The 24,494-nt window shown below is 44.8% G+C and overlaps 1 protein-coding gene across 5 annotated transcripts in view; it reads right to left on the bottom strand.

Annotated features, from left to right (window-relative positions):
• Positions 1-24,494, bottom strand: part of CDC42BPB (CDC42 binding protein kinase beta) — a 123,508-nt gene that overhangs the window by 47,888 nt on the left and 51,126 nt on the right. For all 5 annotated transcript variants that reach the window (XR_001149367.2, XM_012746350.2, XM_012746352.2 and 2 more), the window contains exons 3-6: positions 19,443-19,526; positions 16,618-16,713; positions 12,279-12,427; positions 372-465 (exon numbers count right to left, since the gene is read on the bottom strand). Coding sequence is in view for 4 of the 5 variants with exons in the window: in XM_012746350.2 (XP_012601804.1) it covers positions 372-465; positions 12,279-12,427; positions 16,618-16,713; positions 19,443-19,526 (423 nt within the window). In the remaining variant the exon portion in view is untranslated. The remainder of the gene's footprint in view (positions 1-371; positions 466-12,278; positions 12,428-16,617; positions 16,714-19,442; positions 19,527-24,494) is intronic.

Raw genomic sequence — 24,494 nt, 5'->3', positions numbered from 1 at the left:
AAAGTGAGAATATACAGTTACTTGGTTAACATCTGCCCACCTGATCAGCCTGGATGGGACATTTTAAGGAAGAACCCAAGAGCTACCTCAACATCTTGCAACGTCAGCATGCTTTTAGCTGTGCAGGGATTTGAGGAAACCTGTCAAGTCCTCATTTTGGAAGGCATATGTTTACTTTTGTAAACATAAAAAGCAATGGAGATGATTTTAAATTGAAAAAAGAATTCCCAGAATAGAAAATTTCAACTGTCTCCTAAATAGATTCAATTTTCCTAATTTACATTAATAAACTTGGTTTCTTAAATTTAAGCCCTTTCTAACTACAAGTCAGACCCAAAACCAAATGGAGAATCTCCAACAAAAATACCTACAGTTCCATCATCATTCATCTTCAAACATGATCCAAAGTCGGCCAGGCGGATATGACCATTCACATCCAAAAGGACATTGTCAGGCTTAATGTCTCTGTTAGTAAAATAAATACATAAATTAACCATTTCCATGCAACACATTAGGTAAGTCAAAGCCCTTAACTGGTAGAACAGCTTAGGAAATGGTAATATCATTCCATGAACAGCGTCGCCACCCAGTAAAAACGCCTCCTTGTGACGGTTCAGTCTATGCGGCGGCAGCAGTCGTTACCACTGCCACTCATTTAGTCCCCAGTTAACCTGGAAAGATCCCAATGTTAATCCTATCCATCTCCCCACCCAGCTAACAAATGCTTCCTGGCATCTCCTTTGTGCCAGGCACCGTTCTTGAGCCAGCGTGGCCTGTAACAGTGCACAAGACAACGCTGCCCTGCCTTCAGGAGCTTGTGCATGAGCTGTCAGAAACCAAACGTGCAAATACATAAATACACAGCATCATCTCAGACAGTCTCACACAGCACAATCTACGTGCTAAGTGCCATGAAGAAACATAAAATGAGGTAAAGGGGCAGAGTGAGGTGCATGGAGGGCGGTGCATGGTGGTTGCCACTGAGAGTGACTTGGGAATACACATGATGAAGCAAGGGAGTCAGGTGAAGACTGGGGGCAAGACTGCTACAAACCACCACATGACCCCAAACTGTATTTTATGGATGAAGACATGAAAGTTGAGAGATCTGCCCAAAGTAATATAGCAGCAAGTGGTAAAACAGGAAAGTAAACACAAGTCAGTCCCACTAAAGCCCATTTTCTTAAGTACCCTTCTATGTACTTCCAAATGCTTGTGTGCCGTGGTGGGGTGCTTAGAGCACTGGTCCTCTTTCCTGGCAGAATAAGCTTATGTGACTGAATGGTATGAAAGGGGGCATGAAACCATAAAAGCAAAAGAAGACGTCCACCAAAAGAAAGTACAAATATGTTCCCAGCAGCACTACTCATAACAGCTAAAAAGTAGAAACAATCTGAATGTTCACCAGCAAGAGAATGGATAAACAAAGTGGGCTATATTTGAATGTGCTGGAATGCTACCCCTCCAGGAAAACAAGTGGGAGAACCAGCCATTCCCAACACCATAGATGAATCTCAGAAATAAGTGTTAAGTAAAACATGACAATTCTCACCAAAAAAACAGAAACAAAATGGCAAAGCAAAAGAAAACTCTAGCAGAGCACTCCAAATGGAAATATGTATCCTCAAATAAATATTCAGGAATATGAAAAAGAAAACAAAACAAAATCCCACAATGGGAGTGGGGAGGAGGGGATGGGTGAATTCACACCTAACGAGTACAATACACACTATTTGGGTAGTGGGCACACTTATAACTTTGACTCAATCTGTACAAAAGAAATTCATGTAACCAAAACATTTGTACCTCCATAATATTCTGAAACTAAAAAAACAAACAAACAAACAAAAAACAACCCCCCAAGACCCCAAAAACTAAGAAAAGAACTAGACAAAAACAGGAAGAAATAAAGAATTCATTTTCCTCAGGGATGAAACAGAAAAATACGATATAATCTTAGCAGATTTCAAGACTAAATTATAAGATGTTCAAAGAAGAATAAATTCAAATAAAAATCTGAAGAAAGGCTGAAGAAAGGGAGGAGAAGACCCAGAAAAATAAAGCAAGATAAAGAAAGAAGAGTCAGGAAGTCATTGGTGAATGAAATGGAACATTGGCAAAGAAAGCCCAATATAAACATAATTGGAGTCCCTGAAGAAATAAAAACCAAACATCACCAATATTTGAAACTATAATCTAAGAGAACTTTCCAGAAATAAAAAAGGCTTGAATCTACAGACTAAAGAGGGATATCAGGCTTAAAAACAAAACAAAAACAAAACAAAAAAAACTCTAGCTTAGGGCCCTGAGCTGTTTATTAAAAAAATTTTTTTAAATAGTAAAAATCAATGTCCAGGCCGGGCGCTGTGGCTCACGCCTGTAATCCTAGCTCTTGGGAGGCCGAGGCGGGCGGATTGCTCAAGGTCAGGAGTTCGAAACCAGCCTGAGCAAGAGCGAGACCCCGTCTCTACTATAAATAGAAAGAAATTAATTGGCCAACTGATATATATATAAAAAATTAGCCGGGCATGGTGGCACATGCCTGTAGTCCCAGCTACCCGGGAGGCTGAGGCAGAAGGATCACTCGAGCCCAGGAGTTTGAGGTTGCTGTGAGCTAGGCTGACGCCACGGCACTCACTCTAGCCTGGGCAACAAAGCGAGACTCTGTCTCTCAAAAAAAAAAAAAAAAAAAAAAAAATCAATGTCCAGACAAGATATTGAAGACTATATGGAAAAATTAATACATAAGAAAAGGCAGAAGAGCACTAGAGAGAGCAGCAAGACGGGGGATCAGCCTTATAAAGCTTGAACGCACAGCCGTAACTCCAGCAGGACGGCCCTGCTATGTGGGGACGCAAGACGACAGTGGAATAAAAGAAACTGAGTCTATGACAAAGATGGCATCTTAAATCACTGGGGCAAAGACTGACTCAAATAAATTGGTGTTGTGATAACCAGAGAGGCATTTAAAGATAAAATGATCCATTCCTAATACATGTGCCATGTATTAATATAAGAATAAACTCCAAATGAATCCAAGATCCATATGTAAAAATAAAACTATATGAGTGAAAAAGTTAAAACTACTAAAAGAAATAATGGATTTTCTTTCTCTCTGGGAATAAACAAAGGATTTCTAATTATGACTCAAAGTCCAGATGTAATAAAAGACCAATAAATCTTATTATATTAAAAAAATTTAAATCTGAATGGCAAAATACTACAATAAGTAAATCCAAAAAATAAATGGCAAAATGGGAAAAAAATATCTGTAACATATATCACAGATAAAAGGCAAATTTAACAATTGAAGGAAAAAAGCCAGAAAGCCTACAGAGAAATGGGTAAAACACACGAAATAAACAACTCATATAGGCACACAAACATAGATACAAAAATGATATTCAACTTCACAAGAAAGATTAAAAGAAAATAATTGTATGCTATTTCTCATTTATCAGATGGCAAAAATTCAGAAGTTTGAAAATGCTCTCTGCTGGCAAGGCTACAAGAAAACAAGCACTCTCCTACACTGCTGGTGGGAATGCAAAAAGGTGATCCCTCAGGAGGGAAATCTCCAAATCTAATAAAGCTACTTATGTATTTTATCTCTTCTGATCCAGGAATCCCACTTTGGGGGATTTACCCTAAAGACACACACAATACAAAACCACACGTGCACAAGGTTATTTATTACTACATTATTTATACTTGCAAAATACTGCAAGCTACCTAAATGTCCACTCATAGGAGATTGGCTAAATAAACTACGGCAGTTACATATAACACAGTCCTATGCAAATGTAAAAAAAAGGAACAAATATTGTCATGAACTGACATGGAATGATTTTTTGGATATACTGTTAAATGAAAAACCCCAAAATGCAAAAGTACATATTTATCAATTTAGTGTACTTTTTATCTATAAAAGGAGAAATAAAACACCTGATTCCCTCATGCACAGACACATGGGTGGTAATGCAGAAGACAACACATGGGCTGCTTATCACAGACGTGGGAAGTGGGGTAGACGGCATAAGGAAGGAGTGACCCTTTTCTGAGTACATATTTGCATAGTCCTGGTGTTTTGGAAGGACTCACACAATAAAATTAAATCAACAAAGAAGGAAAGAAAGCCTAAAACAGAAAACTGATTAAAACCAAGTAACTCAATTATATTTCAAATCAATAACATAACAACACTGAAGGGGTCATGGGATAGGAAAAGCAAAACAAAAATCCAAGTAACTTGTGAACGCTGAACTTAAATTACTGTAGCTGAGGTGTGGAGCACCGGTGACATGGGGAGAACTGCAAACAAATCCTGAACTCTTTCCAGTAGGTTTGTTTTTTGTAGTTGTATAGGCAGAACAATTCTAAAGCTATTTTAGACACATAGGATTGAGCATGTAAAGTCAACGCACTAATGTTGCTGAGAGCCAGAAGTGTTAATAGGAGGGAGGCAAAAATATGGAATGGGAAGAAGCTAGGAAGTTTACTGGTGATTCCCATAGTAGCACAGGCAGTGTACATCAGTGTGTGTGTGCATGTACCTATATTTTACTAACTCTGTCCACTGAAGGGGCCTTGAAGCAGACACCCCTGTAGTAATGTGCACTCCCGGCACCCAGAACTTGGTCTTTAAAACCGTTCCCTACTAAAAGAACCACAGCTCCTCAAAAGAAATGACTGAGTTGGGGCACAGAAGGTACAAGATGAGCCACAAACTAAGGGCATTCTCAAAAACTGATAAGGACACATCACGAACGCAGGAGTCAGCTAGAACACCAATAGGACAACTTGAGCACAAAAATAAGATAGTGACAAATTACAAACCCTGAGAGAAAAAGGACCCTTATATTCATACCGATAATAGACAAACTGGGAGAAGGGAGACGCTTCCTTACAGCAGAAAGACGACTGATGCCTGGTCAGCGAGGAGGGCCTCGGGTTTGGAAATCGTCCTTTTGCAACCATGCAGAGACTGGCCTAGGCAACAATCATCAATGGACACTAAATCTAGGTAGGACTTTTCTGAGGAGAAGAAGCCTATCTGCATGGTCTTAAAGTATGTCCCCACAGGGAAAAACGTACTAACTATACAGCAGAAAAATCTAACAGAATCTTAACTGGGTAATCTATCTGATCGCCACCGTGGAGCAGATGGATACTGTGTGCCTCTGGACATGACACCCTAAGAACGACACACATTCATACACACACGTTCTGATGGGGAATGAACGCACAATCTCAGTTTATCCTGAGGAAACATCCAACCAACCCGAATTGAGAAGTATGCTATTACAAAGATTGGGATGCTATGCTCCTTGAACAGGCAACGTTCTTCAAATGCATCAATGCCATAAAAGACAAAGGATGAGGAAAGATGTAACAACTAAATGCAACATGCATTCCTCAACTAGACTCTACACTGCAGGGAAGAAAATACTGTAAGAGGCACCCCTGGGTCAGGGGACAGAACTGGAATACAGATGGCAATGTTAAGTAGGAGTAGTAAGTACTGAGGAGTAAATGTGCTTGATATGTGCAACTTGTTCTAATAGGGATCAGGAAAAAGCCCACGTGTACACACATATGGAGAAGGGAGAGGGACAGAAATGATAAAATGGAGCAAAATATTAACAATAGATGATGAATATGGGTAAAGGTACATAGGTGTTCTTTGTTCTATTCTTGCACCTTTTGTGTAAGTTTGAAATTATTTTGAACATTACTTAAAAAGAAACTTAAAAAATAAATACATACAGTATGATTCCATATATGTAATATTTAAAAACAGGCAAAGCTAATTAAGGCTTTTAGAGCTTCACTGTCTAATGATAACAGCCACATATAACTATTCAAATTAAGTTACATAAAATTAAAAATTCAGCCAGCATGGTGGCTCACGACTATAATCCCAACACTTTAGGAAGATGAGTGGGCAGGATGGCTTCAGGCCAGGAATCTGAGACCAACCTGAGCAACATAGTAAGATCCCATCTCCACAAAAAATTAAAAAATTAGCCAGGCATGGTGACACATGTCTGTTGTCCCAGAGACTTGGGGGACTGAGGCAGGAGGATGACTGGAGCCCAGGAGTTTGAGGCTACAGTGAGCTATGATCGCACCACTGCACTACAGCCTGGGCAACAGTGAGACCCTGTCTCAAAAAAAATAATAATATTCAGAATTCAGTTCCTTAATGCACCAGCCACGTTTCAGCTGCTCAACACCCACATGTGGCCAGTGGCTACCCTACTGCACAGTACAGATTATAAAACACTCCGTCACTACAGAAAGGTTTGCTGGATGGCACTGTGGGAAGTGAGGGGCCGCTACCTCTAGGGAGGCAGTGACAGGGGCACGACGAGGCTTCTGGGTGCTGTCGTGAGCATACGCACTTTGAGAATTATTGACTGGGCTGTACACCTACGATTTGGGAGCTTTTCTGAATATACCTCAATAAATTTTACATAAAGAATAGACTTTGATAAGTTAGAAAAACTCCTCCTACCACAACTAAAGATGACAATGATTTAAAGGATGTTTTATTGGGAACCTGCAATAAAACAGCTGCCAGTTATTAAATGCCAGATACACTATCTGCCACCGTACTGGTGGTATTCAAATACAGAGTTGCAATGCTCTGATAACTCCTGACTATGCACGTGGCTGGCAGTGGAACACCCTGGAAGGTGTAAAGGGAAGAGGCACAGGATCTTCTCAGAGTCAGCTAGTACCAGGGGTCCCTGGTGTGGCCCTGGAAGAATGTACCTATTTAGTAGGGAATTACTGGCAGTCAGGTCCTGTTTTACATAAAACTATTTTTTTTCTTTTGAGACAGAGTCTCACTTTGTTGCCTAGGCTAGAGCGCCGTGGTGTCAGCCTAGCTCACAGCAACCTCAAACTCCTGGGCTCTAGTGATCTTCCTGCCTCAGACTCCTGAGTAGCTGGGACTACAGGCATACGGCACCATGCCCAGCTAATTTTTTTTTGTGTGTGTGTATTTTTTTTAGTTGTCCAGCTCATTTCTTTCTATTTTTTTCATAGAGATGGGGTCTCACTCTTGCTCAGGCTGGTCTCCAACTCCTGAGCTCAGACGATCTGCCCACCTTGGCCTCCCAGAGTGCTAAGATCGCAGGCATGAGCCACTGTGCTCTGCCTGTTTCACATAAAACCATTGTCACTTCATTCCTGCTAACTTGCTTCATTGAGCACCTGTTAGTGGTGGTTCCCACACCTCCTTAGTGTCTTTCCAGTTTGTGTCAAATCTACCTCAGGCCATTTGGGAAACTTTGTGTGTGTGTATGTAAAATTGTAGTTATTTGCCTTAAACTGATTGTCATATGTAATCATTTTTCCATTTTTATATGAATTATGCTTCCTTACATTCCCAAATCAAAAGTGTTAAGCCAAAAAGATGTGATTTGTGGGGAGAAAAACCAATGAGTTCTAATCTGAAGTCATCTCATTAGCCTTGTCTTCAACTCTGTATTTGAATACCACCAGTACGGTGTGTTAGTCTGTTCTACGTTGCTATACAGCCAATACCTGAGGCTGGGTAATTCATAAAGAAGAGAGGTTTATTCAGCTCCCAGTCCTGCAGACTGTACACAAGAAGCACAGTGCCAGCATCTGCTTCTGGTGAGGGCTTCAGGGAGCTCCCACTCCAAGCAGATGGCAAAGGGGCAGCAGGTGTCATGTAAGTGAGTGAGAGAGGGAGCAAAGAAAGGGAGGAGGTGGTGTCAGGCCCTTCAAACAACCAGCTCTGGCAGCATGAACTAACAAAGCCAGAATAAAGTCAGAACTCACACAAGACTGGAAGGACATCAAGCGGTTCAGAAGGAACCCACCCCCATGACCCAAACACCTCCCACCAGGCCACACCTCCAACACCGGGGATCAGATTTCAACAGATTTGGAGGGACGGAATACCCAAACCACATAAACACGTTATTTTGCTACTGTGTGCAGGATGTCATGACCGAAGGCCCTCTGGGAGAAGACCATTGGCAGCTGAGAGCGAAGACTAAGGCAGAGCTTCTTAGATGGGCAGGGGGTCCCCAGACCACCACCTGAGACAGCTGCCAATCCAAGAGATGGCCCCCGTGGGCCACGATGGTGCTGGGACTGCCTCCACCCCTTCCCTTCCCAAACCCGGGGCAGCAACGTCTTCAAGGAAGAGTCAGCACAGGGCTGAGAAGCAGCTCCAGTCACCCCCAAAGTGCCTTTTCTTGCAGCTGCTATAACTCTGGCTAAGAACAGTGGTGGGGGTGAGGGCAGCGTGGCTTAGAGCTATGGACAATCCACAGGCTGTGCTTTTCCTTCCCAGCTCTTCCTCTGACACATTGAAAAGGGAGGCTTATGGTGTCCCTCACCGTCCCATTTCTGAGTGATTGGTCAACTCCCACTTCCAACTGTCCCCCTCATGGAACTTTCTGCTGCAAAACCAACATGGAGGTCTGATTCCCACAGCGGCTGTGGGTGCCAAGGGCCACCTCTGACAGGCTTCAGCCTCTAGAACACACAGTCCACCACCTGGGGGGCGGGCGGCTCCAGAGCCACTCTAACCACTGGATCTTCTCTCTCCAGTTTTTCCTTTGTCAGATTTCCTCTACTTTATCTTCTACCTTTTCTACCGAACTTCCTGTATTTTCTAGTTTTTATTTTCCAAAACCCTTTTTGTTCTCTGAATATTCCTTTTCTTAAATTTGTACCCTGTTCTTTTTTCGTTCATACAATGCGCTCTCTACTCTCTTTGGGGATGTGACGTCCTCTCTCTGCGATCCTTCATGTAGCTGTCACTAGTGATCTCTGTCTTTCCTACGAATCATCACGGCCTGACCTCTCAGGAAGGGGCTGCACCCACCTGCGTGGGCTATTCTCTGGGTCCAGCTGCTAAAGCCAGGTAGTAGGTGTTCAACCTCAGAATCCCATCTGGTGGAGTGGAGGGCACTGCCCGAAGTCACCACAGCCCACGACCGACCACAGGAAAGGGACTCAAGTAAAGGCACATGCTCTAAATCCCATTGGTTAAATCAATTAGTGGCATCACTCTTGTGCCGACGAAACTCACTTATTTCTGACCCTACCAAATACAGTTTTCACTCACAATGTACCCAGCTGAGACTGGGGTAAGACTGGCTTCCTATAAAATTTGACTTTGTTCCATTTTTAGACTGGGTCATTCAGGCACTAATGTGAAATAATGAGGAAACAATTTTTTTTTTTTTTTTTTTTTTTGAGACAGAGTCTCACTTTGTTGCCCAGGCTAGAGTGAGTGCCGTGGCGTCAGCCTAGCTCACAGCAACCTCAAACTCCTGGGCTCAAGCAATCCTGCTTCCTCAGCCTCCCGACTAGCTGGGACTACAGGCATGCGCCACCATGCCCGGCTAATTTTTTTTCTATATATATTAGTTGGCCAATTAATTTCTTTCTATTTATGGTAGAGACGGGGTCTTGCTCTTGCTCAGGCTGGTTTCGAACTCCTGACCTCGAGCAATCCGACCGCCTCGGCCTCCCAGAGTGCTAGGATTACAGGCGTGAGCCACCGCACCTGGCCGGGAAAACAATTTTTGAAGTGTATATTTTCATGCCTACTATGCCTGGAGGTCAAATGACAGAGCAAAGCTTCTACAAAGCCAATTAAGAAAATGAGGAGAATGCTAATTAGGGGGAAAATAGGAAAAGAATAAACTACCAAAAAGATGGTCAAATTAATTTCCCTGGAGATCTGTGACAAATATAAAGACACTTATCTCTGTACTGTGAACCAGGGAAAGTCCTAGCAGGAGGACAGAATATAAAATCTAAATGTTAAAAAAATGACAATAATCATTACAAAAGCAGGCCTAACTACATTAAAGAATACACTAAAAAAGAGAGAAAGGCCAGGTTCAGTGGCTCACGCCTGTACTCTGGGAAGCTGAGTACTCTGGGAAGCTGAGGCTACAGGATTGCTTGAGGTCAGGAGTTCAAGACCAGCCTGAGCAAGAGCGAGACCCTGTCTCTACTAAAAGTAGAAAAAAATGAGTCGGATATGGTGGCGCATGCCTGTAGTCCCAGTTACTCGGGAGGCTGAGGAAGGAGAATCGCTTGAGCCCAGGAGTTTGAGGTTGCTGTGAGCTAGGCTGACATCACTCTAGCCTAGGCATCAAAGCAAGACTTTCAAAATAAAAAGAGATAAAACCTCATCGCACTAAATGAAGCAACTGTGTTCTTTTGGGGCAACTCCTTCATGTGTCCTGGGACACAGGAGACAGCAGGGCAGTACGAGCACATCTGAGTGTGGCCAAGGCAAGGCACCCACCTTTTTGGGCCTCAATTTATATTCCAGCAAGGAGGTAACACTCACAGCAAGACTGAAGAGTGGTCACTTTTACAGTGGGTGCCATTACTGCCCACAGAGGAGGGACTAAGTCTGTGCACCAGCTGTGGAGGCCTAGTATAGGGCCTGCACAAGATAAAGCCACAGAGACCACGATGGCCTTGAGCCTCTCAACAGTAACATTCAAGGTGTAAGACAGAGGACTGTATGACACGTTCAAAGTCCCAAGGGTGAAGTAACTCATGATCTACAGTTCCATAACTGAATAATCTACCAATCACATACGTGAATGAAATAAAGACTCTGATCTCAAAACAAACATCTCATATACCCCTTTTTCCAGAAACCACTGGAGGATATGCACTATCAGATCAAAAGGATAAACCAGGAAAAAGGAAGACAAATGACCAAGAAAATAAGGACTTCAACCCCAGAGAGACGAGAGGGAAAAGCAACCTCAAACTGAGCATGATACAGCAAGACTGAAGAGAGTCAAAGCAGAAGGGAATGGGAAAGACTCAAGGGCTATCACCAAGCAACAGCCAGACAAAGACAACCGGATGTGTCTGCATGTACAGAGCTTTACCACGTGGCTGTTATATTTTGGGACGGTTAGTGATAGCTATAAAGAAAAGTAAGCTAATGAAAAAACAAGGCAGTTAGTAACTCCAGAGAAAACAAAAATGTATGTAAGTATAGTTACATACACTACAAGACTCAGTCGTAATACTTACAAAGTCATAATATTATAAACACCAAAAACTGATTTAACTAAATGTTATTATTTGACTAATTGGGACAATGTGAGAGAGGAAAGAGAATTTGAGAGTAAGTATAGGAGAAAGGGGAAGGGAGAGGGAAGGGGGGAGGGAGGTAATTATGTAAGAGTTAAATTGGAAGGAAGGATCAAAATAAGCCTGTCATTTAGAAATATGAAGGCAGCTAAAAGGTTCACAACAGTTACCTGAGCAAGTGAAATCAGAATGTGGCAGTGCTGGGCTCACTTTTTTTTTTTTTATAAGCTCTGCAGAACTACCTGACTTTAAAAACTATCACCATATAAAAATACAAGTAAAACCAGTTTTTTAAAAAACCAAAACCCAAAACAAACCATAGGACTGAATCTTCTAGTCTCAGAATGGACGGATGCTAAGAGTCCGAGTCATCACTGCCCTGCCCTCCCAGTAAGGACACCAGAGTGGGCCCAGGGAGGGGCCTGCTCCCATTTCCACCCCACACAGAGGGTCCTCAGCAGAGTCCTATGATCACACAGTCCAAGTCCTTTATGTTGCTGTGATGTAAACCCCTCTGTCTCAATCCCATCTTTCCTTTGTGAGTGTTTCATGGGGTGATCAATACTGTTGGCCCTTTGCGGGTCAGTGTGGACCCTAGAGCAGAGCAGAGCTGAGAAAAAACGTGGAGACAGGCTGGCCATGGTGGCTCACACCTATAATCCTAGCACTGTGGGAGGCTGAGGCAGGTGGATCGCTCAAGACCAGAAGTTGGAGACCAGCCTGACCAAGAGCGAGACCCCGTCTCTACTAAAAATAGAAAGAAATTAGCTGGATAACTAAAAATATATAGAAAATATTATCTGAGCATGATGGCACATGCCTGTAGTCACAGCTACTCGGGAGGCTGAGGCAGGAGGATTGCTTGAGCCCAGGAGTTTGAGGTTGCTATGAGCAAGGCTGATGCCATGGCACTCTAGCACGGGCAACAGAGTGAGATTCTGTCTCCAAAAAAAAAAAAAGACAAGGTGAGTTAGACTACCAAAACTGTAACAGTAAAAGCTGGCATCTGTGCTGTGGCCACTCAAAATGAGGACTCACTACCTGCACAGCTTCTTGGGAAGCCTGGAACTTGAGGCATACGACTCAGGGAACCCTGAAAGGAGTGCTTTAACACACCCAATGAGGCTTCCACCCCAGGTGCTGGAGAGCGTTACCTGTGCACGTAATGGAGCTGGTGGATGGAGTCGATGGCCAGCACCATCTCCCCGATGTAGAATCTTGCCATGTCTTCCGGAAGCTTGTCTTCGAATTTACTGAGTAGTGTCAGTAAGTCACCGCCCACATAGTAATCCATGACTAAGTACTACAAATTGGAAAGAGGGGGAGAATACAAAACTGAGTCACCACCAGACCTGACCAAAGCCAAACATCCACTGTGGAAGTTCTTAGACTCTTCAAGTCTGGACTGACGGCTTCTCAGTTGCTCTTCTGTCCTCCAGGACTGACCCTTTCAGAATACGAGCCCCGATGAACTGCACACTGCTGTAATTTCAAGTTATGCATATGGCAGAGAACAGATGTCAATAAATAATACATTTAACCAATGAAAGAAACAATTGGAGGGTTCAAGGCTGGCAAAGGCACTCTAAAAGCTAGTGACCCACAGTAGAAGCAAGTTAATGGCCCATCAAATCCAACCGGGTTTAAAAATAATTCTCCAAAAGGACACTGGACCAGGGAAGGGAGGCGAATTATCTAAAACCACAGGTGATACTCACAGCCCATTACTAGAAAGATGATATCATGAAAAGAGCTGAAAATGAGTACTTAGAAGTTTATCCTCACAGAAAAATAAGAAAAGCTGTTGTTTAACTAGAAATTAGAGCAACAGGAGGAAAATGTCTCCCACTATGGGTGCTAAGCCCATTCTTCCCTCAGAGCCTGCCGGCAGGGCTCCGCCCCTGCGTGCGGAGTGCAGAGACTCACACCACGAAGCCAGGGCGGTGGAGGCCCTGATGGGGCATCTCACCCCAGGACGGGCAAGACATCAAAGCCAGAGTCCAAGTGGCAGCAACACCTCCACTGCCCGGGGCTGCGAAGCCTTGGAGACCACTGAAGAAACGGGCAGCCTCAGCCTCGCAGTAATCGCTTTCCCTGGTGCCAACTTCCTGGGAAGACACGAGTGCCACGGTCTGAACAGCTCACTTTTAACTACTTACACAGGGAGGAAATACCTTGTTAACTTAGGCAGAGACATAATCGTGTCGTACTCATGGAGAACCTAACAATAACGACACACCAGTCACTGTGCAACCAGTGTTCGGGCCCGCAGGCTGCAGGAAGCAGGCCCAGCGTCCCTGGTCAACCCCAGCCCCAGCACCCTCGGGAGTCCGTTTCACACAGGCCTGGCGACGTGGCCAGAGTCAGCAGCGAGCAAGTGACAGAGCGAGGACCGGACAGACCCAAGCAGGCAGACTCCAGCATCTGTCGCCTGCAACCCAACGCTGCAGCGTTTCCTAAGAAAGGGAATCACTGTGCCGGCGGGCTTGCCTCAGGAAGGGAGTGGGCCCCGCCTAGACCTAAGGAAACAAGAGAAGCCTTCATTTCAGGTCCCTGTTCTCAAACAGAACCCTCACCAGCAACGGTCTCAACCTGCTTACAAGACTCTCTCCAACCGTCCCACCTGAAGTCTCCCTGCACAGCGCAGGCACTGCCCCATCCCTTCCAGGCAACTGGCTCTCAGGGCAAGAGTCCCGAGCTAACGGTTCTCTGTCCCTGCCACCTCTCACCCAACTCCCGCCACACAGAACACTCTCAGTGGATGTTCACTCTCTCACTCTCAACAGTATACCTACTGGCACCCCTCTGGGTGACAGGGACATTGGTGTGGACAAGGTCCTCACTCAGAGACCTCACGCTGTGTGGAGGGAGAGACCGGGGCATGCACCAAGATCAGAGAGCGGTAAGTGCCAGCACAGCCACAGGCCACCCAGTGCAGTCGTTACACCACACCCAGAGAATGCCGAGCCGAGGCCCAAAGGGCAGCTGGGGGTCGTGTCCAGACACAGGGAGTGTGCAGAGAGGCCGGAGGAAGGCGCATGCCAGAGGGATGGAAATGGATGACTGGCTGGAGCCCAGCGGTGGGGCCCTGGCCACAGTGGGGACTGTGGCTCCACTCTAAGAGCAGTCGAGTGACACAACCCAACTGCGTTCAAAGGCCTTCTCTGATGGGGCAGGGCGACGCAGCCCAGGCGGCGGCGGGCCCTGGAGACCTCTGAAGGGACAGGCTGCAGCGGCTGCTGATAGAGGTGGCGCAGTGAGGGGAGAGGAGGTGAAGGAACAATCAAGATCTTAGGGCCCTGAACAAAGTCACAGAAACAGTTTCTAGCTGAGCCCCAATTGTTCCCGTGTCTACCTAGAAATCTAAAAAGAAAACAAAAAGTGTACTACAGCAGTGCTGAATCTGGCTGATGGAAATCCAGCACCTGGAAAACAAGTGCGTAAGGAACATAAGCTGCAAGGGCTCATCAGGCAGACAGGCAGAAACTTACTTCTGGAGTAAGAACTATACCGACTCGTCACTCTGTCGTGTAACGCAGGATTCTGAGTTAAGTCACTAAGGCAATGCCCTTTAGTTAGTGGTGAAACAGGTTTAATTTTTATAAAACTCCAAGTCAGACACCTATAACAGATGCCATGACCTGAGCCAGCTCTGTGGGCAGCCCGAGGGGCCGCGTGAAACACCTAATGCCAGCCTCCGCTCACGCTTGGCTGTGTGCTTTCCACGCTGCCTCCTGCCTCCCTCACAGCCACCGAGGAGGGAGGAACCTGCCCAAATGTACCTGCCCATGGGCGGCAGGTCTGCAGCCCCAGGAACTGGACCCGCAGTCACGTACCGGGAACCTTTGATGCCCTCACTTTCTCTCACTCTGTTTTCGTGGCACTTCTAACCGGGCAACTCCAAAAACTCAGGCAGCAGCATCTTCACTGAGATGGCTAATTTATGTGTCTTAACTTAGAATAAATCTGGTAAATCCTAACATTTTAGACAATAGCATACTATGCTGATTTTGGGAAAATATTAGAAGCAAAACAAAATCATTGTCTTCCTCTGTAGAGATCCATGTGGCCTAATCCCACTTGGAAATATCATTCAGTTCTTATCAAAGAGGAAATAACTGGAGACAGTCCACTTGGGTCCTGAGAGTAGGGACACTGACCCAGGAAGTGGGGGTTTATGTGGAGGCAGCCCCATAGCATCAGGGTGCTGCAGTCTGCCAGACAGGCCAGGCTGGGACCGGGCACAACTGCCGTCATCTGTGCGCTCACCCTGGGCAAGTGATCTCACCTCCCTGTGGCCCAGATGCCCCATTTATGAAACGGTGATGATCACGGAGGCCAAACTCCCCGGACTGTCAGGAAGACTGAGAACACACGGGCCTAACGTCATACATGCTCAGTAAACGCCAGCTGCCCTCTGTTGAAACAAATACATAATTTCAAAATTCTAAAAGAATAAAACACACTGTTTTACCTAATCCTTACTTTCCAATCCTAGGGATTTCTTTGATATTTGAAAGACATTATTTTAAGATGAATAAAAGAAATCCTACATTATTCTAGTTCTTGTGAACCAATGGGGAGCACAAGACCAAGCAGTTTCAGTGTGAACATGGAAGTGGCTGTTATGGAAAGAGAAAAGAGCCTTCAGTGCCTGCTCTGAGACCGTGGTGACAATGGCAATTATACCCCCTTGCTGCTGCTGCTGCTGCTGCAGACACAGTCCCAGCCAGAGGGAGTTAAGCCCAGACCTGCTTCTCTGAAGTCTACACAGGCCCATCTACCGAGAGCTCCACGAGGTAGGCACTTTTAGGTTTTAATAAGCCTGGAAAGTCACTATAGGAATAAAAAGTCCTGAACAAAGCAGTCTTGAGGGTCACTCAGTGCCTGAGACCAAAGGTCCGGTTTCCCCCTCACTTCCCCTTAGCTGTCCCGCAAGTGTTTCACAAGGCGACCACGATCAACTCCACACAACGTGTGGATCCCAACCCTGATGACGCAGCACTTAAGTTATCCTTGCTCAAGTCAGAAGACCGATGACAGACACGTGGAAACCAAGTCACCTAAAAACTGTGTTGCATGCCTCCTGGGGCAGCTCCTCCACTGTGGGGACTGGGGCATTCGCTGGTGCAGAGCTGCAACTGTGTAAATCCCCGTGGCAATTCCTTGGTCTTATACGTAATACAAGATTGGTAATGTTTCAAGCCCCAGCTTACTTAAATGTTATAAACCCAGTGAACAAAGTAATCGGGTTACCTAGTGATTAGAGAAAAATTAAATACATGCTTTCATAAGTCTATTTAAAAAAACATCCTGCCTGACAATTACTACAATAAAACAAACCCCTCCATTTTATCTAGTCCAGTTTACATTTTTATAATGTCAGTTATAAATCATCTTATTTAATTTTTAGTGGCAGCACAAAGGAATCCAAAAACTTAAGTGAAACATCACCGAATCGAGAGTCTTTGGGCTCTGGCAGCACAAACGTACCAGGTAATTCTCGTCCTGGAAGGCGTAGTGCAGCGCGGTGATCCACTGGCAGTCCCCGTTCACCAGCACGTCACGCTCCTCTCGGAAGCAAGCCGTCTGCAAAGCAGAAGAGGCATCAGCCCGCACCACCAGGAAAATGTCCCAGAGCACATTCCTGATGTTGGGGTCCCTGTTACGACAGGCTCCAGAGAGTGTCCCCCCCACTTCCAGGCTGCACGGAGTCAGTCCCTCACCTTACTAGGAACCAAACGCATCCTTAGGCTCTGTAGCACCAACGCGGAGCCATCTCTCTGTTTCCACTCCCGAGCCCCACGCAAGCACCTGAGGCTACTGAGAATGTAGTCACGCCACCGTCCCCTCCCCAACAGCCCAATTCTGAGCCAGCCTCAGATTCGCCCCATCCTCACGCTGGACTCAAGCAGTAGTCCCCTGGCGGGCTCCTCCGTCTAGCATCACCTGCCTTCCCCACCAGATCAACCTCCTCAAGGTGCCGGAGTCTGTGCTGCCCCCACCGACACCGAGGGCACACACCCATGCACTGAGCGCGTCAGTTGCTCCAGGAAACTCAACTTATTCACAGTACACTGACGACTGTGAACGCTACAGGATTCTCCTATGTAGACCTACTGCCAGGAACGTACGGGTAAAAGGCTACCTTTTTAGGCTGCTGTGGTTTTTTTAAAAAAAAAAGCTGTAACACACAGGCTGCACCTTCTATTTAAAAGTAAGCAGGTCTTCAGTATAATCATAGTAAAATTTCCTCTTTATTGAGCACATAACATAGCAAGATTTAAACTTTCTTATATTTGAAACTTGTAAAGCTTAAAAAGAAAAAAGTTCAGCCACACCAGCTTCTTGGTGAGGCACTGGACCCCAAGTTCGACTGCCTCTCACATGAGAGTCTCACGGTGACCTCAGTAATTTGTTTTTTCCACAAGATTTTCTTTCCTGAACTTTTAAGAACTTTTCCTTTCAAAACAAAATGGCTGAGGTAGATGTATCCTGACACTAGTTGTTACAACATGGTGGGGGGGGTCAACCATCAGCTTCTAAGGTCCAGAGGTGCAGAGATAGGCAGTTCTGGAAACACTGGACCCCTTTGTCAAGGGCCATCCCAACCACAGGGCCCACTGAGGGGACAGCTGGAGGAAAACCACAGCACTGGTGCGCCCGACCTCTTGTCTTCCAGGCCCACTGCCCGGAGGACACGGTGATGCAACATTTTGGGCCAACATTTTGGGCCCAAGTGACTACAAAATGGTGATAACTCCATCAACCAACATGCATTTATTGAGCAATAAATGGGCATAATATCTTGTGCCGGATGCCACAATATGGAAGAGGAAATGAGTATGGATAAAAAAAAAGGACCAGGCCATAAGTGACTTTGAGATCGATGATTTCATTTGAATCTGGTTACACAGATCCAATATAAGTGACATATTCAGAGAAGTGCAAGAATGTCTGCTAGTCACGATGATTATCCTACATTATCCTGAGGCACCGAAGGATGCTGAGTGAGAACACCCACTAAGTTAACAAAAACCCAGATGGGCCGTGTGCTGTGGCTCATGCCTGTAATCCCAGCACTCTGGGAGGCCAAAGTGGGAGGACTGCTTGAGGCCAGGAGTTCAAGACCAGCCTGAGCAAGAGCAAAACCTCCTCTCTATAAAAAATACAAAAATTAGCCATGTGTTGTGGTGCATGTCTGTAGCCCTAAGTACTCGGGAGGCTGAGGTAGGAAGATCGCTTGAGCCCAGAAGTTTCAGGTTGTTGCACTGAGCTAGGATGCTGCCACTGCACTCAAGCCCAGGTGACAGAGTGAGACCCTGTTGCAAAACAAACAAACAAAACCTGAATGGAGCTTAGGAGAGATCTGACCTAAATAAATGGTTGTATTATCTGCCCAATGTGGCAGCTGTAAGAATTCCAGGATGAAAGATGAACATGTCATTACTAGGAGGATGTGAGTGGTAGGGTAAGAGAGGCTAGAAGCCAAAGAAGACTTTCCAAAAGAGGTGGAGGCACTGGACTCTGGAGGGGAGCACCTGGCTACAAAGCCAAGCAGCCCTGGAATGCAGCCACAGTGGCGCGGCAGAGCGCAGGTTACAGAGACACAGGGGGCGCAGCAAGCCACTGCCACAGGCGCTAAGAGCCTTCTGGCAGAGGAATGAGTCAACTGAGAGAAATCAAGCAGAGCTGAAAGGACTGAGCAGCAAGAAACTGGCCAGGAAGGGTACCTGGGTCTGAGGCAGAAAATGCGGGTGAGGATGGAGCAGGGAGATGGCCAGAGGAGGAGCCTGGCCAGACCAGTTGGGTTGGGAGGGAGGCCAGGGGCTGAAAGTGGGGCTACAGAGATGGGGTCAGGAGCATGAAACAGCCACTGCAAGGACTGACACTGAACCAAGAGGAAGTGTGTTAGAGACTACCAAACACAGTAATCAACTTGTACTTACAATCTCGACTCTCCCTCTAAGTGGAACTATGTAAGCAGGCTCCAAACTCAGTAATTCCTTTTGCAGATGGAGCGGAACTTTGATAAATGCCTAAAACTTCCATGGGGGTTTTAATATGCCTTTACAGCAAACCCCACTCCGGCCACCACACTTGAGGCCGTCCTCTCCGGCACAGAGCCTGGTACATGAGCAAGCGCCACTAAGGAGAGCGGCAGAGGCCAGGAGGATGCCAGCACTTACTGACAGAGACCAGCTCAGTCCACAAGGAAGGCAGCAAGGTGACTGCGGTTTTCACCCGGCTGGGCTTCACTGTCACTTCTCACTCACACAAAACCCCATTTTTATTTTTTTTACATACTCTATACGTACCTCTGCTCTTTTAAGCATCTCCCACTTGTTGAGGATTTTCATCGCGTAAATTCGCTCAGTGTTCTTCATTTTGACAACAGCAACCTGGAATACAAACGTGAGTTTAATAGAAATTTAGTTAGTGGAACAAAAGGCGAGCACATTTTAATACAACCACAGTAAAACCTTAATTGCCTGGGAAATATGCTGTGAAGGAAAGTGAAGTTTTCTACACAAATAAAAATTTGTCCTTTTATGTGTTGAAGCTTGATTTTTAACACCCTTGCAACTTGAACGATACCACTCGCTCACTCAACTCCAGCACTGAGTGACATGGGCACATGGGGCTAACTGTCCTCCACTTTGGGTTATGTCTGGAGATTTTCATTGAAAAAGAAAAAAAAAAAAAAAAGAAAGAAAAACAGTTCTAAAGTTCCATGGCAGAGTAGGGTGACTATAGTAACAACAATGTATTGTGTATTTCAAAATAGCTCAAGGTGAGGACCTGAAATGTTTTCGACACACAGAAATGACACACGCTGGGGGTGAGGGACACCCTAAACACCCTGACTTGATCATTACACAGTCAGTGCACGTAACAAAGTATCATATAGCCCATAAATATGTACAAATATTATGTATCAATAATTTTTTTTTAAAGCTCACCTTGTAAAACTCATTACTGGCCCCACGGTTTCCTCCCTGCTTTCCAAGGCCCCGCAGGTGCCCTCCTCACCTCCCCTTCTGCAGCCAGCGCTCATTTCTACCTCGGCGCCCACCGTTCTCGCACTGAGAATCTTTTCTTCATGGGTAGTAACTGCGTGAGCTCTGGAGTGTAACCTGGGCAAATTCTCATTTGTGCCTCAGTTACCACAGCTACACAAGAGGATAAGAGCAGGACAGGCCTCCTGAGACAGCTGTGAGGCCCAACTAAGTCATGTGACGTCAGCACCCAGAATCTTGGCCGACAGCCATGTGCTTCAAGGCACAACTCAAGAGCTACCTCTTTCAGGAAGTCCTCTTGGATTTTTCGGGCTCTGCCAAATCTTTTTATTTTTTATTTATTTATTTTTTTTTTCTTTATTAACAGTTTTTCAGCAGATATCTGCCAAATCTTGAATGAGCTCTTCCATCACTACCAACACCTGTCATGGTGTCTGCACTATTGTCTGGCACATTCTAGCCCAGGTAAATCAACCATTCATTCGCCCAAGTTCCCACTACGGCACTGTACGCCTCTCAATGGCAGTGACGGTGACTTCTGTACCTTTTGGCTGGCAACGGCATGCAGTAATATGGAAAAGAGTTCTTAAATGGCATTATTTACTTCCCTGTCTTTCTAAATATCATATATTACATAATAATGCTGCCAAGTACTCATGAGAGCTAGCATGTACTGGGCACCTTCCAGGTGGCAGAAACCGTGCTAAGCAATTTATGTGTACTCTCATTTCATCCTCACAACAATCCTAGGTGGTGGGGGTTTTAAACTTTATACTTTATAGACATGGTATTTGAGGCTTGGGACACTCTCAAGCACAGGCTTTTAAAGACTACATCATAGTGACAGTCACAATTAGTCTTCCCTTGGCAACAATGGGGGATCCACAATGAACATGCCCCAACATGACCCCAGAGCTGGCTGAGGGTCAGGGCACCTGCCCTACGTCTCAGGGCTCCCAGTCAGCTCTCCCCAGCTGGCCACCTCCCTCATGGCTCCCTGCGGTGGGGGCTTCCCTAGTCACACCTGAGCTACTGAGTATTAACTATGGTCTGAGACACCAATTACAAATCTGATGCAATTTTGAATACACTGAAAACAAATAGTGTCTAAATATAGAGAGTAAGCTCTCCTGTGTGTGAAATAGGGGTACATACTTTACTACTACAGTGGGAGCATCTGCTTCTTCCTGGGGATTAGCTATCATCTAGGTAAAGTGAGATATCAGCATTTTTAAAAGCTCTATAATATTTGCTACAGAAATGATCTACCTTAGAAGGAATAGCAGAGCTGATAACCTTTAAGAAGAAGAACACTGAAATTCTAAAGATGACAACCTCAAAAACAATCCAGATCTGAGAATGAGATGAACAACACTGAGTTATTACTCGGAAGCTTAATTCTTCACTTACTCTTAGCCAAAAGGCCAAGATGAGATAAGGAAAGCTTAATTCTTTAAACCAGGCATACTAGGGCACAGACTATTTCTAGAAACCATACAAAATGGCTCAGATAAAAACATGGAAAGATGTAACTGTCCACAAAAAAATATCTGTCAAATCAATAAGAAATAAGTAAAAGTAAAATTTAATGTTTTTTTTTTAAATCCTGTATACTGAATAAGCTTTTCCTATTGCAATACAATCTATAGAATAAAGAATTTATAGAAAATCTTGTTTGGTTTATCAGAAACTTCTTCCTGGCCAAAAACTCAGTTTTAATGGTTTCAAAGAGATGACGATCCCAAAAATATCTCCAAAATGACACATTGCGGCAAAGGAATAAAAGCCCAAATAATTTTACAAAATGTCACAAAGTGATCCTAGGACACAATGGTATAGTATAGTACCTGGTGCCAGCCAGATCCTGTACTGAGGGAAAAAGCAAAAGCAAAACAACGTCATAAAGAACATCATTGGGCCAACTACAAACTGTGGTGTAAGGACAACTCAATCAGTTTAAAATGAAAACACACAAACTGTGGCTGTGTAAAAGATGACCCCTACTAGAAAACAAGCACTGAAGGACAGGCATACATCGTTTTACTGTGTTTTTTACAAATTGGAGGTTTGTGGCAACCCTGCATCAAGCAAGTCTATTGGCACCATTTTCCCAACAGCACATGCTCACTGCCCGCCTCTGTGTCTCATTCTGGTAATTCTCACATTTCAAACTTTTCATGATTATTATGTCTGTTATGCTCATCTGTGATCAGTGATCTTTGGTACTGTAATTGTTCTGGGGTGCCACGAACCATGTCCATATAAGACGACAAACTTAGTCGATAAATGTTATGTGTTGACTGCTCCACAAACCAGCACAAACCCTTATCCTCTCTCTCCTCAGGCCTCCCTATTTCCTAACACACAACAATACTGACATTAGGCCAATTAATAACCCCACAACGGCCTCTAACTGTTCAAGTGAAAGGAAATGAAGAGTCACATGTCTCTCACTTTAAATCAAAAACTAGAAACGATTAAGCTTACTGAAGAAGGCATGTAGAAAGCCGAGAAAGGCTGAAAGCTGGGCCTCTTGTGCCCAACAGTTAACCAAGTTGTGAATGCAAAGGAAAAGTTCTTGGCCAAGCACAGCAGACAGTGGCTCACACCTGTAATCCCAGCACTTTGGGAGCCAAGGTGGGAGGATCCTTTGAGCCCAGAAGTCCAAGGCTGCAGTGAGCTATGTTTATACAAATGTACTCCAGCCTGGGTGATAGAGAGGGACCCTGTCAAAGGAAAGGAAAAAGGAAAGGAAAGAGGAAAGGAAGGAGGAAAGGAAAGGGAAAAGGAAGGAGGAAAGGAGGAAAGGAGAAGGGAAAGGAGAGGGGAAAGGAGAGGCGAAAGGAGAGGGGAAAGGAAGGAGGAAAGGAAAGGAAAGAGGAAAGGAAAGGAAAGAGGAAAGGAAGGGAGAAAGGAAGGGAGAAAGGAAAGGGGAAAGGAAAGGGGAAAAGAAAAGGGAAGATAAAGGAAAGGGGAACGGAAAGGGGAACGGAAAGGGGAAAGGGGAAGAGGAAAGGAAAGGACAGAGGACAGGACAGGACAGGACAGGACAGGACAGGACAGGACAGGACAGGAAAGGAAAGGAAAGGAAAGGAAAGGAAAGGAAAGGAAAGGAAAGGAAAGGAAAGGAAAGGAAAGGAAAGGAAAGGAAAGGAAAGGTTCTTGAAGGAAATTTAAAAATTAAAAGTTCTATTCCATTGAACACACAAATAATAAAAAAGTGAAACCACTTTACTGCTGATATGTAGAGAGTTTGAGTGGTCTGGATAGAATTCAAACCAGCTACAACATTCCCTTAAGCCAAAGCCTAATTCAGAGCAAGGCCCTAACTCTCTTCAATTCTATAAAGGCTAAGAGAGATGAGGAAGCTGCAGAGAAAAGTTGGAGCTAGCAGAGGTTGGCTCATGAGGTTTAAGGAAAAAAGCCTTCTCCATAACACAAAAGTGCAAGATGAAGGAACAAAGGCTGATATAGAAGCTGTAGGAAGTTACTGAGAAGATCAGCTAAGATCCATGATAAAGTGGCTACACTAAACAACATATTTTCAATGTAGATTAAACATCCTTCTATTGTAAGATACCATGTAGGACTTCAAAGCTAGTGAGAAGTCAATGCCTGGCTTCAAAGGGCAAGCTGACTCCTGTTACGGATTAATGCAGCTGGTGACTTTATGTCAAAGCCAATGCTCATTTACCATTCTGAAAACCCTAGAGCCCTTAGGAATTACGCTAAATCTACTCTGCTTGTGCTCTAGAAATGGAATAACAAAGCCTGGATGACAGCACATCTGTTTACAAGATGGTTTACTGAATATTTTAAGCCCACTGTTGAGACCTGCTGCTCAGAAAAAGATTCCTTTCAAAATATTACTCCTCACTGACAAAGCACCTGGTCACCCAAGAGCTCTGATGGAGATGTGCAAGGAGATGAGTGCTGTTTTCATGCCTCTAACACACACCCACTCTGCAGCCCATGGATAATTTCGACTTTCAAGTCTTATTATTCAAGTAATACATTTCATAAGGCTGCAGCTGCCACAGACAGCGATTCCTCTGATGGATCTGGGCAAAATACATTGAAAACCTTCTGGAAAGGATTCACCATTCTAGATGTCATTAAGAATATTTGTGATTCACACGGGAAGGTCAAAATATCAACATTAACAGGAATTTGGAAGAAGTAGATTCCAACTCTCACAGATAACTTTGAGGGGTTCAAGCCTTCAGGGGAGGAAGTCACTGCAGATGTGGTGGAAACAGCAAGGGAACTAGAATCAGAAGTGGAGCCTGAGGATAGGACTGAATCGCTGCAATTTCACAATAAAACTTGAACAAATGAGGAGTTATTTTT

This window comes from Microcebus murinus, chromosome 6, assembly GCF_040939455.1.
Source record: "Microcebus murinus isolate Inina chromosome 6, M.murinus_Inina_mat1.0, whole genome shotgun sequence".
Taxonomy (NCBI): Eukaryota; Metazoa; Chordata; class Mammalia; order Primates; family Cheirogaleidae; genus Microcebus; species Microcebus murinus.
This window is presented reverse-complemented; position numbering and strand designations above follow the sequence as displayed.